This window comes from Leptodactylus fuscus, chromosome 4 (genome assembly GCF_031893055.1).
Source record: "Leptodactylus fuscus isolate aLepFus1 chromosome 4, aLepFus1.hap2, whole genome shotgun sequence".
In the NCBI taxonomy this organism is placed as follows: Eukaryota; Metazoa; Chordata; class Amphibia; order Anura; family Leptodactylidae; genus Leptodactylus; species Leptodactylus fuscus.
In genome coordinates, this window is record NC_134268.1 from 93,017,397 (window position 1) to 93,033,921 (window position 16,525).

Below are 16,525 nucleotides of genomic sequence, written 5' to 3' on the forward strand. Positions count from 1 at the left end.
GACTGACTGATGAAATGTAAATACCCTGGGCAGAATCATTCACTGTCTGTAAGTAGACAAACTCAAGGTACATAATGTCCAGCCCACACATCACATGCTGGTCCTCATACACAAGCATCCAAAGTTGTCTCCTGTGCTGATTATTCTCTGTGCTCCAGTGCGCCATCTAGTGGCCAGTCGCAGTTATGACACCACACAAGCGCCTCCCAGTGCAGCTGCCGCAGTACATACTGTGGCTTCCAAGCATAGAGTGCCAGGCGGTGGGCGTGGTTCCATGCGTCACGACTGGCGTAAGAATAGCGTCTTTCCATAGGCTGGCCGTGACTCCTTGACCAATACGTGCGTGTGGAGGCGGAGCTGTGAGGTGACTGTGTCATGTACGGCCCTGGGACAAGCTTTCCATTGCATTGTCTGCGGTTCCCCGGGGCAGGCGGAGCACAGGTAATAGGCAGGGGTGCGGGGCCTGTACTGAGGCCGGTGTCTGAGGGGTCGGTAACTGGGACTGACGTGCCTGTGACTTACACTAGGAGCCCCCAAGGGCATGTAGAAGTGTGTGGGAGCCATATGCTGTACCCCAGTAATGCTGAGGTGACTTGTATACAGGTCCTCATTGTTCAGCTGCTCCCTATGAGATAAACAATGAGCATGCTAGCAGCCAGATACACCACCGGCAGGGGGCAGAGCATAGTCCTGTGGTATTGGGTGTACCTATGGGAAATCAGTGTATTACTGCATAGAGTCTACAGTCATATCTGCTTGTAGTGCTCAGGTGAAGTAGAGTTGGATATCTGTAATTGGTGTACATGGCATGTAAGTGGCAATGCAGTAGATATCAATGGGACGGGCCTTGTGTTATATAAACAATACTGCCTGTGTACTAGTGATCTGCAGGGGTCTAGGGTGTTGGACCAGTGCAGATCTAGCATCAATGTTAGAACCCAGATAACCCCTTTAAGGCTAGTCGCCATGTAGTGCGCCTCAGCCACCGCTGTGGAAAAGACGGAAACTCATTCTTTTTCACAGAGAGTCTGCGGAGTTTTCCTTTTCTGACTTTCTGCCTCTATTATACCTATAGAGGAAATGCTAAAGTTTCCGTAGATATAATTGAAATGCCGCGGACTTTCTGCCCCTAGTATATCCATGTGGAAAGTGCCGGCGTTTCCATAAGCATAAATGACCTGCTGCGAGTTTCAAAAACATTTACATTTCCGGCTAGTTCACACAGGGTTCCGCGTAAACACATTCTGTCGCGGATTTCCGCTCTGGATTAGGCCCAAATGAATGGACCTAGTCCGGAGGGTGCTGTCGCAAGGCGGACGCTGTGGCTGAATCAGTCACGGAATCCGCCTGAAGAAAGGGCAGCAGGAAATTACCGGCTCATATTGATTTAAGTGGGAGGCGGCAGGATTTTGATGTGGATTCCGCGTCAAAATCCTGACCATTTTGCCCCATGTGAACTAGCCCTTCCACTGCAATTTCTTTCTGCAAAGTGTGGAAGGGATTAGCCAGAATCCCAACCACTTTGCAGGTATGTAAACTACAGTGTTTTTTGCCGTGTTAATTTTTGCGCGATCAAAGCACAGCATTTCTGCAACGTGGGGTCCCTATAGAGGACTTTTCACTGCTGCCACCAACTACACCTTTCATCCTTCAATAGCCGTAGTTTCGCTTATTTTTCTTGAGTAATTAGTGTAGTTAGTTGCAGTATCCAATATGCTAATTAGACTCTGTAGTGTGAGGTGGGCGGTCCTAGACAATCTGCTCCATTTGTGACCATCCACCTATCTGTATAGAGCATAATTAGCGTATTGGGGACTGAATGAAAATGTACTTTCTGCTTGGGAATGGTGGGAACTAGAGAGAAAAATCCAGCTGCGCTCAAATCTGTGCAGTAGCACGTATTACAGAATGTAAAGAGATAGAGGTGATGAAATGTCCTCCTTGAAGAGCACCTTTCACATCCTCATACAGCCATCTTTACTGGTATGAACCCAATGTTGGAGATATCGGTGCCATTAATTTTGGCACCAATATATCTCCCCACTGTCAGAAGGGCAGGAGTTATAGCCTATGGTCATCGCTGTGCTGTAAAGAACACCGCCAAACAACGTACTGTTGGCTTTTTATGAGGACGATGTGAATGGTCCTTTTTAACCACTTCCGTACCACCCATTGGGTTTTAAGTCTGGAGAGTGGTTACCTTACCAATCGCTGTGTATACAGCGCTCAATGAGTGCTGTACACACCGCTATGGGCGCCACCATGATGCGGTTGCCCTCTGATCCAGCGGTCACGTGATCCGCTGGGATCAGCATGTATCAGAGCTGCTGGGTCCTACAGGACTCATATCAGCTCTGCAGGCTGTATGCCTCCTGCAACTGGGGCTAAGGCTGGTCTTACACGGCCGTAATGATTTTACGGTCAGCAAGTTGCTGATCAGCAACATAGACACCGCAGATGCCCGTAAACTGCCGCACTCACCCATACAGTTCTATTGGGCGTGTGCGTGCAGTGCCGCAATTCACGGCCATTACGGACATGTTCTATAAATTGCGGCCCGGCAGACCACGGATAAAATATCCAGTGGTGTAAGACGCCCCATTGAATATATTGCGTACCATTTGCAGACTTACATTACGGCCGTGTAAGACCAGCCTAAATGTACCAGTTACAGGAGAAATCAGCTCCCCCGCCCTCAAAAAAAAAAAAAAAAAGTGATCAGATGTCCCCAAAAGTCTATTATGAAATTAGTTGAATAACCCAAATGATAGAAATAAAACATTAAAAAAAGGTCCTTGTAGTCCTGAACCAGGAATTGGCCCGATACTGAAGTGGTTAAGTCAAAATGACTACAATTGGCATTAACTGTAAGGATAACATATAAGGTGGTGAATAGCATATCTAAACTTTCATATAATAGCTTTATGACCCTTGTATCAAGTTCCAACAGTCATTACTTTTTTTTTTTTTTTTTTTTGGATGTAAAACATGGATCTAAACATTGCATGTGGATATTGCTAGTACTATCTGTTTGTGCTGCAAAGCCTCTGCATTTAGAGACATGGTGCATATAATGGATACAGTCCTGAGGTTTGTTGTGCATGTGACCTGTTTGCTCTGGATCTTATCTTTTCTCCAGATGTCTGTTTTTTCTTTATGCAAGGATTTGCAGCACAAGGTTACTACTCATACATCCCATTCCACTGATACACAGCACAGCAAACCTTTTTCTTGTAAGTAGACTTTGTACTAGCCCAATACAAATGAAAAGGATTGTGTGAGATTTGGAAAAAAGCAGACTGACCTATAAATAAACAGATGTTACATCACCTGCTGCTCCTATGACCCACGACAATCCTGCAGTGATGCCACATGTATATTAGGCAGTCACTGTCCTCAGCAGTCACATGTCGTATATGTAAGGATCACCATTGTGGCCAGTGATTGGCAGTAGTAGTAACAAGATGTAACAGCAGGCCTCAAGAAGAGACCTGTGATGTCACAGGTAGTGACCTCTCATGCCCTCGTGAGGCCTCATCGGTGACGTGTGGCTGGGACTTCCGCCACACATTAACACCGGACTGAGAAGACCGGAATGTGCTGGGAAGCATCGGGGAAAGGTGAGTATAATGTTTTTGTATTTTTTTTTTTCTCTTTCCCCAGCCCATTTAAAGATTACATTTAATTTCCAGTTTTGCTTGGACAAACCCTTTAAATATTGTTCAACTAGCTGGTACCCGCGACTTCGTCTGCGGTGATTGTAGAAGTGGGTATATACAGGCGCGGGTAAGGTTTTCGTACTGTGTATAAGGTATGGGATATGAAATGTAAGTTTGTATCTTGTTTTTTCTATAATTCAGAGAATACGTGAGACGTTTGTGTTGAAGTTAATTTGTATTTGAGCTGCTATACGGTGTTGGTATAATCTGTACATAGTGTCTTTGGGACAGAGGGATTTGAAGTTAACCCCTTCCCGCCGATGGCATTTTTTGATTTGCGTTTTTGTTTTTTGACTCCCCTCCTTCTAAACCCCATAACTTTTTTATTTCTCTGCTCCCAGAGCCATATGAGGTCTTAATTTTTGCGGGACAAATTTTTCTTCATGATGCCACCATTATTTATTCTATATAATGTACTGGGAAGCAGGGAAAACATTCAGAATGGGGTGGATTTGAAGAAAAAATGCATTTGTGCAACTTTCTTACGGGCTTTGGTTTTATGGCGTTCATTGTGCAGCCACAATGACATGTTCCCTGTATTCTGTGTTTCGGTACGGTTCTGGGGATACCAAATTTATATGGTTTTATTTACATTTTGACCCCTTAAAAAAAATCCAAAACTGTAAAAAAATTTTGCTTTGAAAAGTCGCCATATTCCGACAGTCGTAACTTTTTTATACGTGCGTGTACGGGGATGCATAGGGCGTCTTTTTTTGCGGGACCGGGTGTACTTTTTAGTTCTACCATTTTCGGGAAATGTTATTGCTTTGATCACTTTTTATTCAAATTTTTATCAGAATCAAAACAGTGAAAAAACGTCAGTTTGGCACTTTTGACCATTTTTCCCGCTACGGTGTTCACCGAACAGGAAAAATATTTGTATAGATTTGTAGAGCGGGCGATTTCGGACGCGGGGATACCTAACATGTATGTGTTTCACAGTTTTTAACTACTTTTATATGTGTTCTAGGGAAAGGGGGGAGAGTTGAATTTTTAATCCTTTTTAATTTTTTTTTTATATTTTTTTTTAAACTTTTTTTTGCATTTATTAGACCGCCTAGGGGTATTGACATGGGTGGGCGGTGTCGCGGATTGTCAGAGCGGTGGGGGTCGGCAAACATGGCTGCTCCGGAGCGTTAAAGAGAGCCTCCTGGAGTATCGGTAAGGTGAGGGACAAAGTGGTAAAGTATATGTATATGTGATTGTGTGGGGTTAGGGGCGAGGCTGTAGAGGGCAATATGAATTTTGTGGCTTGCTATGGTCCAAAGTGTGTGAGATTGCAGAGATAGTGATGTGAGTTTGGGGTTTGTGGGGGTCCTGGGAAAAACGTATGTGCGCTATTGTGACGAAAAGTAGCCTATTGTTTAATCGGGTGTATTAACTATGTTTGTGGAAAATTTGAGCCAAATCAGTGGAGCGGTTTTTCCGTGATTGAGGAACAAACATCTGAACATGCAAACATCCAAACACACAAACTCACAAACTTTCACATTTATAATATTAATAGGATAATGTACTGGGAAGCAGGGAAAAAATTCAAAATGGGGTGGATTTGAAGAAAAAATGCAGTTCTGCAACTTTCTTACGGGCTTTGGTTTTACGGCATCCCCTGTATTCTGTGTCTCGGTACGGTTCCAGGGATACCAAATTAATATGGTTTTATTTACATTTTGACCCCTTAAAAAAAATCCAAAACTGTGTTAAAAAATTATTTTTTTAAAAGTCGCCATATTCCGACAGGCGTAACTTTTTTATACATGCGTGTACGGGGATGTATAGGGCGTCTTTTTTTGCGGGACCGGGTGTACTTTGTAGTTCTACCATTTTCGGGAAATGTTATTGCTTTGATCACTTTATTCAAATTTTTATCAGAATCAAAGCAGTGAAAAAATGGCGGTTTGGCACTTTTGACCATTTTTCCTGCTACGGCGTTTACCAAACAGGAAAAATATTTGTATAGCGTTGTAGAGCGGGCGATTTTGGACGTGGGGATACCTAACATGTATGTGTTTCACAGTTTTTAACTACTTTTATATGTGTTCTAGGGAATGGGGGGTGATTTGAATTTTTAATCCTTTTTATTTATTTTTTTAGATTTTTTTTTACTTTTTTAAAACTTTTTTTTTGCATTTATTAGACCGCCTAGGGGTATTGACATGGGTGGGCGGTGTTGCGGATTGTCAGAGAGGTGGGGGTCGGCAAACATGGCTGCTCCGGAGCGTTAAAGAGAGCCTCCTGGAGTATCGTTAAGGTGAGGGGCAAAGTGGTAAAGTATATGTATATGTGATTGTGTGGGGTTAGGGGCGAGGCTGTAGAGGGCAATATGAATTTTGGGTCTTGCTATGGTCCAAAGTGTGTGAGATTGCAGAGATGGCGATGTGAGTTTGGGTTTTGTGGGGGTCCTGGAAAATACATATGTGTGCTATTGTGACGAAAAGTAGCCTGTTGTGCAATCGGGTGTATTAACTATGTTTGTGGAAAATTTCAGCCAAATCGGTGGAGCGGTTTTTCCGTGATTGAGGAACAAACATCCGAACGTACAAACCCACAAACTTTCACATTTATAATATTAATAGGATACCAATAATTCTATAATATAATTTAAAAAAATAATTTCTTATTATAAAGCTCGAGTCCATAACTTTTTTGAAAATGTGAATGTTTCTGATCACTGGCAGAATCCTTAAAAGTTTGAGGAACTGGAGCACAAAGTTTATTAGAAAGCTTCATATCTTTCAATAACAAGTTATTGGACCTTTTTTATGGAAAATCCCTTTCACCAAGTTGTAAAGCTGTAGGAACTAATGGAGGTTATGACAGACACAGACTTCATGTCATTTGAAATTTCTATATACCAGCAAAAGATTTATCAACTTAAAAAAAAAAAAAAAAAAAAATATGCATGGGAGTAGATGGGTGTATAAAAGAAAGAAAAACAAGCTCAGGCTGGGTTCAAATCTGTAAAAAACAAAACAAAAACAAAAAAAACGCTGAAAATTGGCAGAGAGAAAAGCCTTGACTTTTTTTTCTATGCCGCTTTTAGTTTTCAAACAGCAGACCCCATTCTGTTTCATGGGGTCCTCTGGTGTCTATGTGTAACCGCTGTTTTAGCAGTCTTGCTCTTGTTTGGGTCCTCGACAGAGATCAAGGCGCTAGTCTGAACTTATCGTCATCTTGTAAAGGTCCTTGTGTTCCAGCACTATGGGTCCTGTCCCTGTTGGACTGAAATTAATGATGTCACAACCATCATTCATGTGACTACTCAGCTAGTCACTAGTCACAATGGTTACATGTACATGAATGGCATATAACTGTGAGACCAGTGGTTGGCTTAGCGGTTACATGAATGAAGGCCCAGCAGGTTCTAAACTTTAATAAGATGTCAGAAGACTCCTTAAATAGAACCTTTCATGTCCTCGGGGCACGTGCGGTGTTATACACCACTAGAAAGCTGACAATGCGCTGAATCCAGCGCACTATTGGCTTTCCCGTTCTGTGCCCCCACTGAAGAGCTATCGGTGCTGGTACCGTAGATCTTCAGTTTCTCATCCCTCAGCGTCATAACTGGGTAGTAAGGAACGCTCCCTCTCACAGTACAGCGCAATAGACGCTACTGTGAGGAAAGGGCGTTCCTGACTGACTGTCGGAAATGCCCTTCTGACACTAAATAGCTACGGTAACGGCACCGATAGCTCTTCAGCGGGGGCACAGGACGGGCAAGCCAATAGTGCGCTGAATTGAGCGCACTGTCAGCTTTCTAGCAGTGCATTATACCACATCTGCCCTGAGGACGTGAAAGTTCCTCTTTAAATAAATTAGGAAGTGTGTTAACTTGGTTTACAGACATTATGGGATAACAGCTAAAATATTAAAATATTTGTTCTGTAATTCCACTTGTAGGTGCTGGGCCACACACGGCACGCTGCTTAATTTCCATCCTGGGAAATTCGGCAACGTGTTCCTCTGTGAGCCACTGCAATAATCCCACAGGAATCGCTGCTGGTCTTCCACAATTATCAACCTTTGCATTGCAAAGGTTGAAGGTCTCAGGTGAATCCCTAGTAATGGCTGACGGGCTGTGGCAATGGCATTTATTCCTCTGTGTTCCCCTAAGACTTCTCTCTAGGACTTTTAAGAAATGTCAAAATATTGTCATAAAAAAAGCAATGAAAATAAAAACATGGCAGCTTTCTCTTTTGTTTAGTCCTTATGGCTGTAACTGCACCGTGGGTCGCTATTATATAAATCCATACACTGTTATGGAACTGTATTAATGTATTTCTGTCTGAATGCCATTTTATGAGGTCGCATGTGAGGGAACAAAGCTTTGTTTTATGGATGCGTTTCATCTAGGATTGCCACTATATGGTGGTACCAGTGTGTATTTATTGGTTATACTTGTACACATCTTACATGCTCTCCGTACATGTTTAAGTCTCCAGCATCATAGAGGTACTGTATTTTATATAAAATAAACCTAGTACAACAAACTCTAGTGGTTTTTTTTTTTCTGTTTAATCCTGCTTGTCACATTGTACAGGGAGGGCCACTTACCTGCAGCTTATGGTATATTGTACTTATGTGTTTCCTTCTGATTTCAGAAATAAATAAACCATGTGGCAGAGCGTTGGTTTAACGTTTTTGGTCTTCGTGGCCACATTAATCTGTGTTCTGCTGTTTATGCTCTGTGGTAAGTACAATGAAATCTTTGCTCCTATTACCATGTATATTATCTTTCCCATGAAATAAATAAGCTGTACTTTATATAATGAATTTGTAGAGTCTTTTGTCTGCTTAGGTGCGGACTGTTAGATCTGCAGAGTGTGAGATGGATGATGTTTACACTTTACACTTCTCAAACAACAAACTCGTTTAGGCTGGAGACCTCCTTAACCCCTTCCCGACATGCGCCGTAATAGTACGGCGCGTGTCGGGTCTGTAACTATGGCGACCGCCCGGGAGCCGGGCGGCCGTCATAGCCGCCGGGTGTCTACTGCTTTAAGCAGTAGACAACCGGCTCTAATGCCTCCGATCGGTCCCCGGACCGATCGGAGGCATTAACCCCTCCGGCGCTGCTGTCAAAGGCAAAGGCATTTTGGCAGGGATCGCCGGCACCTGGAGCATGCTCCAGGGCCGACCCCCCGTTGCCATGACAGCCGGGAGCCTTGTTAAAGGCTCCCAGCCGGTCTGCAAATTCTCTCTTTTGCAGGCTGGTGTATACAGCCTGCAAAAGAGATGATGCTTTTTTGCAATGCATTAGCGTTGTAATGCATTGCATTAGTGATCAGACCCCCTGGGGTTCAACACCCCTAGGGGGTCTAATAAATGCAAAAAAAAAAAATATAAAAAAATATAAAAAAATATAAAAAGTATTAAAAGTTCAAATCACCCCCCTTTCCTTAGAACACATATAAAAGTAGTTAAATACTGTGAAACACATACATGTTAGGTATCCCCCGTGTCCGAAATCACCCGCTCTACAAGTCTATAAAAATATTTTTCCTGTTCGGTAAACGCCGTAGCAGGAAAAATAGTCAAAAGTGCCAAACCGCCGCTTTTTCACTGTTTTAATTCTGATAAAAATTTGAATAAAAAGTGATCAAAGCAATAACATTTCCCGAAAATGGTAGAACTAAAAAGTACACCCGGCCCCGCAAAAAAAACGCCCTATGCATCCCGTACACCTATGTATAAAAAAGTTACGGCCGTCGGAATATGGCGACTTTTAGAAAAACAAAAATTTTAACACAGTTTTGGAATTTTTTTTAGGGGTCAAAATGTAAATAAAACCATATAAATTTGGTATCCCTGGAACCGTACCGAAACACAGAATATAGGGGACATGTCATTTTGGCTGCACAGTGAACGCCGTAAAACCAAAGCCCGTAAGAAAGTCGCAGAAATGCATTTTTTCTTCAAATCCACCCCATTCTGAATTTTTTTTCCTGCTTCCCAGTACATTATATAGAATAATTAATGGTGGCATCATGAAGAAAAAATTGTCCCGCAAAAATTAAGACCTCATATGACTCTGGGAGCGGAGAAATAAAAAAGTTATGGGGTTTAGAAGGAGGGGAGTCAAAAACCAAAAACGCAAATCAAAAAATGCCATCGGCGGGAAGGGGTTAAAGGGGCTCTGTCATTGGGAAAAGTCATTTTTAGCGAAGTACATACTTGCATAGCCTTTAGAAAGGCTATTCCACACCTACCTTTTGTATGTAATTTGCCTCAGTAGTTTTTTAATAAGTCTGTTTTTATTCATATGCTAATTAGCCTCCAGCGTGCACCCTCTCTGCTGTTCTCTATGTGTATGAGAGCAGAGAGAGGAGTCATCAGCACAGCAGCCTCTCGGCTCTCACACACTTAGAGAAAAGCAGAGAGGGTGCACGCTGGAGGCTAATTAGTATATGAATAAAAACGGATTTTTTTTCAAAACTACCGAGGCAGTTTACATACAAAAGGTGTGGAATAGCCTTTCTAAAATCTATGCAAGTATGTGCTTAGCTAAAAATTATTTTTCCCAATGACAGAGCCCCTTTAAAACTTTTGCTTACTTCTAGGGTAATGAGGATATCTATTCATAAGTTTGGGCATATATGGCAATAATCAATATAGTGCAACGTGTTTGGGCAGATATGCCCTCCCTCAGGCTTAGAATGTCCTGGATGAAGACCCTGAAAGTGCTGAATTGGGCTTATTAAGACAGATCAGGGGAAGGTCCAGGTGCCGGTTGTGTAGGAGTAGATGCGAGAGCAGCATCTAAGAGTTGTCATAAGGACACCGATGCAGCCATACACAGGAGTGGGGTTAGGTTGTGCTAATATACAGATACTGTTGGGTGAGACAACCCCTTTAAACCTGTTGAGTATGAGCCCTCTTGGCTCCCCCTCTTATTAGCTGGTGTTATTCTGCTCATGAATATACATCTGGGAATAGCGTATAATACCGCGGCTACATATTAACCCTACATTTCAAAGTGCAAGCCAAATAAGTTGACAGACTCTCTTCTTTCTAACATGATGGTTTTCTGCTGCTTTTAGGTTGGTACGTCGTGTGGCATCTCTTCTTGTCGAAGTTTAAGTTCCTCAGAGAACTTGTTTGCGACAGTGGATCACTGCAAGGAGACAGTGAATCTTCAGAATCTGTTGCAGAGTCAGAATCTCCATCCACTCCACAAAGAACCAGACCAAAGACTGCAAGACAGAGGAGAGTCCCAGCAGATGAAGCGACTTAAAGATTCCCTTCATCCATAGACTTCATCACTGGGAATCGATGACACTAGCATATGCACTGTAGGAGGCAACACTATGACTTTGGGAGAAAATGCAGAGATTATATCACTTTGATCATCAAAACTGTTCCGTAAGAAGCTTCATCATTGGGTAGAAATCCTTCATTGCATGACCTTAACCATGCAAGCGAATCCTGCAATATAAAGCTGCAGCAGTTCTCTGGCTCCATTGTATGAACTTGGCTGCTGAAGCATTATGTGCTCTGTATCTACAAATGCTGGATTATATAGCATATTAGAGCAGTCAGTTTTGCCTCCATTCTGGATAACAAAACACCAGCCTAAGACGCCTTGTAATGAAGTAACTGACTGGTTTGTTCTGTCGCCATGATGTCACGTACTGCAGCCTCCACCATGCAGGTTTACGGTTTCTCTTGCTGCTATTCCTGCTTTGTTTTTATGTCATCTGTCTAGCTATAACTTCTTGAGCACTGTGGAAACTTGTATTAGGATTATCAAAGTCATAACTGCAACAAGCTACATATGTTTAAAATCCAGAACAAAGCCCTTCCTTATTCCGTATATTCCATACCACTGTCATCACTAGTCAGCCTCAAGGACGTATCTTGTTTGTTCTTGGTCCCGGACTCAAGCTTTCAGTCTGGATGTTGCATCATAATGGGCACAGCCACTCAGAAGATAAATGGTGGCTTGTTTGTTAGTGGTACTGATGCACTAATATTCTTGTCTTACTGTGAAATTATCATCCGCCAGTGACAATGACAGTGCAATTGTTCCATTTTTATGTTTACATTACAAAATGTTACTCTTTTTTTCATACAGAATTGCAAGCGGTCATATCTCCTATTTGGACATGCATATTGGCAATATAACTATCAATTGGGTGTCACTCATTGATAGTAGCAGTGTGTATGGCTTTGTAACTCTTCATATCGATGCTTTGTAATAAGAAACGCAGGTATAAGGTCATTTACCCCCCATGCCATACTTTTAGTAACCATAATTCTTTACACATTTAGATTTTTCTGATGTTTTTGTGTTTTTAAGGTTTTACAGCTGAAGTACTGTAAGCGGCATTCATTGCATCATTGCATACATTTATCTGTATTAATACAGAACATAGGTTCTTGGATGACACTTGAAATATGGTGCATGTATATGCAGAGCAAATTGCAAATTAATTTTAGAGGAATAGTTTTAATAAAGGAAATGAGCAAGGATTGGTTTAAAGGTGTTATGAAGGTGAGGACCACGTTAAATATTATATAATAAGCTAAGATTATTATCTATACTAACAAGTAAACTGTTAATTCAGAATGATGACATGCGTATGATATGGATAGCACAGGTCAGAGATAATAAATACATGGGAACTTCAGTCAGTTACTGACAGATCAGGAAAACCAAGACACACACCCTGTTTACTGGAGCGTGGGCAAAGTATGATTCTGGAATGTATGTTTTCTTTTAAATTAGGTTTTAGAATATTTTTTTACTTTCCTGTGGACACCAGCATTTGCGGAATACTATAGGCTGACAATAGGTACAAAATATAGACATCTGTTCTTTACTGTCTCAAAAATGGTAATTTCACACAGGTCCTTGTTTCATTGTTTGCAAAATGTTCAGTCTAAAAAAAGGTATGCACATAGTACTGTAAAGTGTTAGCTCCCTAAGGGTATGTTCACACAGCAGAATTTGCTGCAGTGCTGTGCATCCGGCGCAGCATTCCCCTCCGGAATAGGCCCAAATGACTGGGCCTAATTGGGAGAAAGCCTCATGAATCCGTGGCAATAAGGGTTATCTTTCTTCTTTTTTCCGCTATTAGCTAGTGCAAAAATGAAGCGAGCGGCTCCCTTTGACTTCAATGGAAGCTGGTTTTGGTAGAGTATTTTGAGCCGGATTCCACATCAAAATCCGCTGTCAAAAAACTGTGTGAACGAGCCCTAACCGCTCTCTTTAATGGCACATGATTCTTTATTGACTTTTAAAGGGGTTTCTTCGCTATTGAAAATATGTTTATTGGATGTTAAATATATTAGACTGGTCTGTCCCCAGGATAAACCATTAATATTAAATCATGGGGATTCGATATCATATGTTTTCAACTGCTGATACACAGAGAATGAAGCAGACAGCCCTCTGTAGCAGCTGAATTGTGTCATTACATCTCATTCAAGTGAGAGACAGGATCCTCAATAACCTGGTCTGGCCAGTACACAGGGAATAGAACTGTACTGTTTGCTTGATACTTTGTATCACATACTGAGAACAGGTGATCGGTGTGGGTGTCAGATCTCCACTAATCTGATATTGATGGCCTATCCATTGGATAGGTCATCAATATTTTTAGCCAAGCAAACCCTTGTAAAGCCATGAAAACTGGCCATGGTTGTGGGCCCTAAGCATTGTACGGTTGAACAGTCACATTCCCATGTCAGCAGGGCCCAGGAAATGGAGACCAGCTTTGAATGCATCAGATTGGGAGCAGCCAAGGTACTCTATTTAACCCTTAAAGGGAGTGTCCAGTGTATATACATATATATATATATATATATATATATATATATATATAATATATATATATTTTTTTTATTTCTTACAACCCCTTTGTACAAATCCAGAAGCTGCATTTTCCACCTCATATTCTGTGGTTGGACTTAAAGTGTACCTCCAATAAAATAATAATAAAACCTTATTAGTGATGGGCGAGTAGTATTCGATCGAATACCTCGCTGGCATAGGAATGCGTGTAATCGGCCAAACACCAAGGGGTTAAATGCATTGAATATTCCTATGCTGGCGAGATATTCGATCAAATACTACTCACTCAACACTAAACCTTATCTAAATGAATCATACATGTATTTCCTTCTACACTTAAGCTGTTCTCCTGCTTCTTATCTTCACTCAGATTGTTTATTTATTCAAAGCTTGTTTTCATATTCATCTCGCACACAGAAGTCTATGGACGAGGATGTTAATTCATTTATTGCCTCATTCTCTGCAGTGATGGCCTGGTCAACTTTGAAGTAGATAGTATACATGAAGTTTTCAATTTTAAGAAGGTGAGATGTATAGTAACATGCACTACTCCTTGCTGCAATTGGCAGCAGTTATTTGTATGTCTTTTCCAGCAGACTCCTTTACCCCTCTCCATAGATTTCTATGTAAAAAGTAACTCTGTCTGCTAAGTGGAGTAACTTTATGAAAAGTTTTCATAATTGGATATATGCTTTAACTAAAATAGTTTATTTTTACAATGACAGCGCTTATATGTGCATTACAAATATAGGGGGTGGATTTCAATGGGATTGTGTATTTGCTTCAGTTATCCTGTGGCGAATGGAACACTTAATGCCAAGTTCCTCTCATGATTGTTGGGGGTTGCAGTATTGGGAAACCCTGTCATCAGATTATTGTTGATAGATGCTTTGGGTATTATTAACAAAAGAGGATTATCCAAAAAAAGGAGGATCACTCTAACTAAAGTTGCCCTTGCATATAAAAGCCGAGTCAGCCAATCTCTCTGAGTTATAGAGGACTGGACACTTCTCTTATGTGTATGGGAATGCAGCGCTTCTCACCACACAGATAATGCATGTTGAATTTAAACATGTCCAATCCTTTGTCCTAAAGGTAGATAGCGCTGCTTCCTGACGTATCAGCATCTGCTAACTCCCTTCCCCCTCATTATGTGAGGGTTTGTTCAACAGTTATTTATGGAGTATAAGTACCCTAAGTGTTCTCTTATTGCCCTATTACTTCATATCACCTCTGCATTATATTAAGCAACTAGAATCTCGAGATGAATGAGCCTTTATTGAATTCTTATGTATTGAGAAATGTTTGAAAAAGAAAAATAAATTTTCAGGAAATGTCTTATCTAAGGAAATTTTAGATTTGAATGCATAAAATTCAATTTTCAGTCACCTGAACACCCTGTTAGGCTACAGAAAATTTGCCTTAGGAATGCATTGTAAAATTATGTTATCCTCATGAGCTTGTGAAAACGTATGTCATTAACTTTTATTGTCTGTGCCTCGCCAAACGCACCTTATACTGTGTGTACAACTAGGTTGTAAGAAATGAACTTGGTCCTTGTAAACAGGATTTTTTAGGATCAGGATACTGATGTCCTAACCTTAAAGGGGCTCTATCATTGGGAGAAGTCATTTTTAGCTAAGCACATCCTTGCATAGCCTTTAGAAAGTCTATTTTACACATTACTTTTGTATGTAAATTGCTTCAGTAGTTTTTGAATAAGTCCGTTTTTATTCATTTGCTAATTAGCCTCCACCGGGCACCCGGAAGTGTATATGAGCACCGTCTGCTATATGTGTGAGAGCAGAGAGGCTACTGTGCTGATGATTCCTCTCTCTGCTCACATACACATAGAGACTAGAGGGTGCACACAGACACTTCCGGGCGCAAGGTGGAGGCTTATTAGCGTATGAGTAAAAACGGACTTATTCAAACACTGCTGAGGGGATTTACATACAAAAGGTATGTGTGGAATAGCCTTTCTAAAGAATATGCAAATATGTGCTTAGCTAACAATGACTTTTCCCAATGATGGAAACCCTTTTAAAATAGGTCCTTGAAATTTGATCAGTTTTCTCAGCATTCCTGCCAGCCAGCTTCAAGTAAATGGGCTAAAACTGCCATACACTACGTATTTGATGGCGTGCAGGTAGTTGGACCTAAGTAAACATTGAAGAGACAGCTGATCAGCAGGGCTGCTGAGATTTGGACCTCCAGCATTCTGATTCAAATAGCCTAAGAATGGGCTATCAGTTTCCTGGTCCTAGAAAATCCCTGTAAGTGATTGCAGATACTGGGGGGATAGTGTGGTGTATGCATTTTACCTGTGTGTCTATGTTTTCTTCTTTGAGTATAGTTAGCCTAAAGAAATGACAGCAGATCCTCCACTGCAGATAATGCCCTGTGTACTATAGCACAGGACAGCAGAATTATGCACAGTCCTTTTAACTGCTGCATTATTGTATGTTTACACCATATGGGTCTTTGTTCTCTCTTAGGGCATTATAATAAGACTGAGGAATGTCTTGTCTTAGAATATGCCTCTTCAGTGTTATAAACCGTTATCAAAGGTGATGTGGATCTGAGTTTTTCTTTATAGAGAAGATGCTAATTGAAGCCTTGTGTGTTCTACGGAAACTTTAGCTATCAAATTTATTTATAATGATGTTGCATTCATTAAAGGTAAACTGCACTCTCTCCTTTATATTCTGTGTAGTCTTTTTTTTTTTTTTTTCCCCTCTCATTTTAAACAGTCTGTTCCTGCTCATGTGAATTTAATACTGACTCGCATTTTTCTGATGGTTTATATCATTACCGTTATATTTCATTAGGACGGTTTGAATTTGATGCTGACCCAATTGTTATAGTCTTTGTGATAGAACAAAGTTATTACTATATAGTTATGAAGATTATGGGATGTATTGAAATACATTGACGTTCATAAGAAAATTAGTACAGATTAAAGCCGAAAACAGACTGCTTTCTTCACAGTATAGTGGTCAGTTCTGCA

The 16,525-nt window shown here is 41.1% G+C and overlaps 1 protein-coding gene across 1 annotated transcript; it reads left to right on the forward strand.

Moving 5' to 3' along the window:
* The first annotated feature begins 324 nt into the window (after positions 1–324).
* On the forward strand, positions 325–16,202 carry SMIM13 (small integral membrane protein 13). The gene is made up of 3 exons (XM_075270865.1): positions 325–441; positions 8,321–8,409; positions 10,760–16,202. Exons 2-3 carry the CDS (start codon positions 8,334–8,336, stop codon positions 10,951–10,953), a joined length of 270 nt encoding a protein of 89 aa, XP_075126966.1. The 5' UTR covers positions 325–441; positions 8,321–8,333; the 3' UTR covers positions 10,954–16,202.
* The last annotated feature ends 323 nt before the right edge of the window (positions 16,203–16,525 follow it).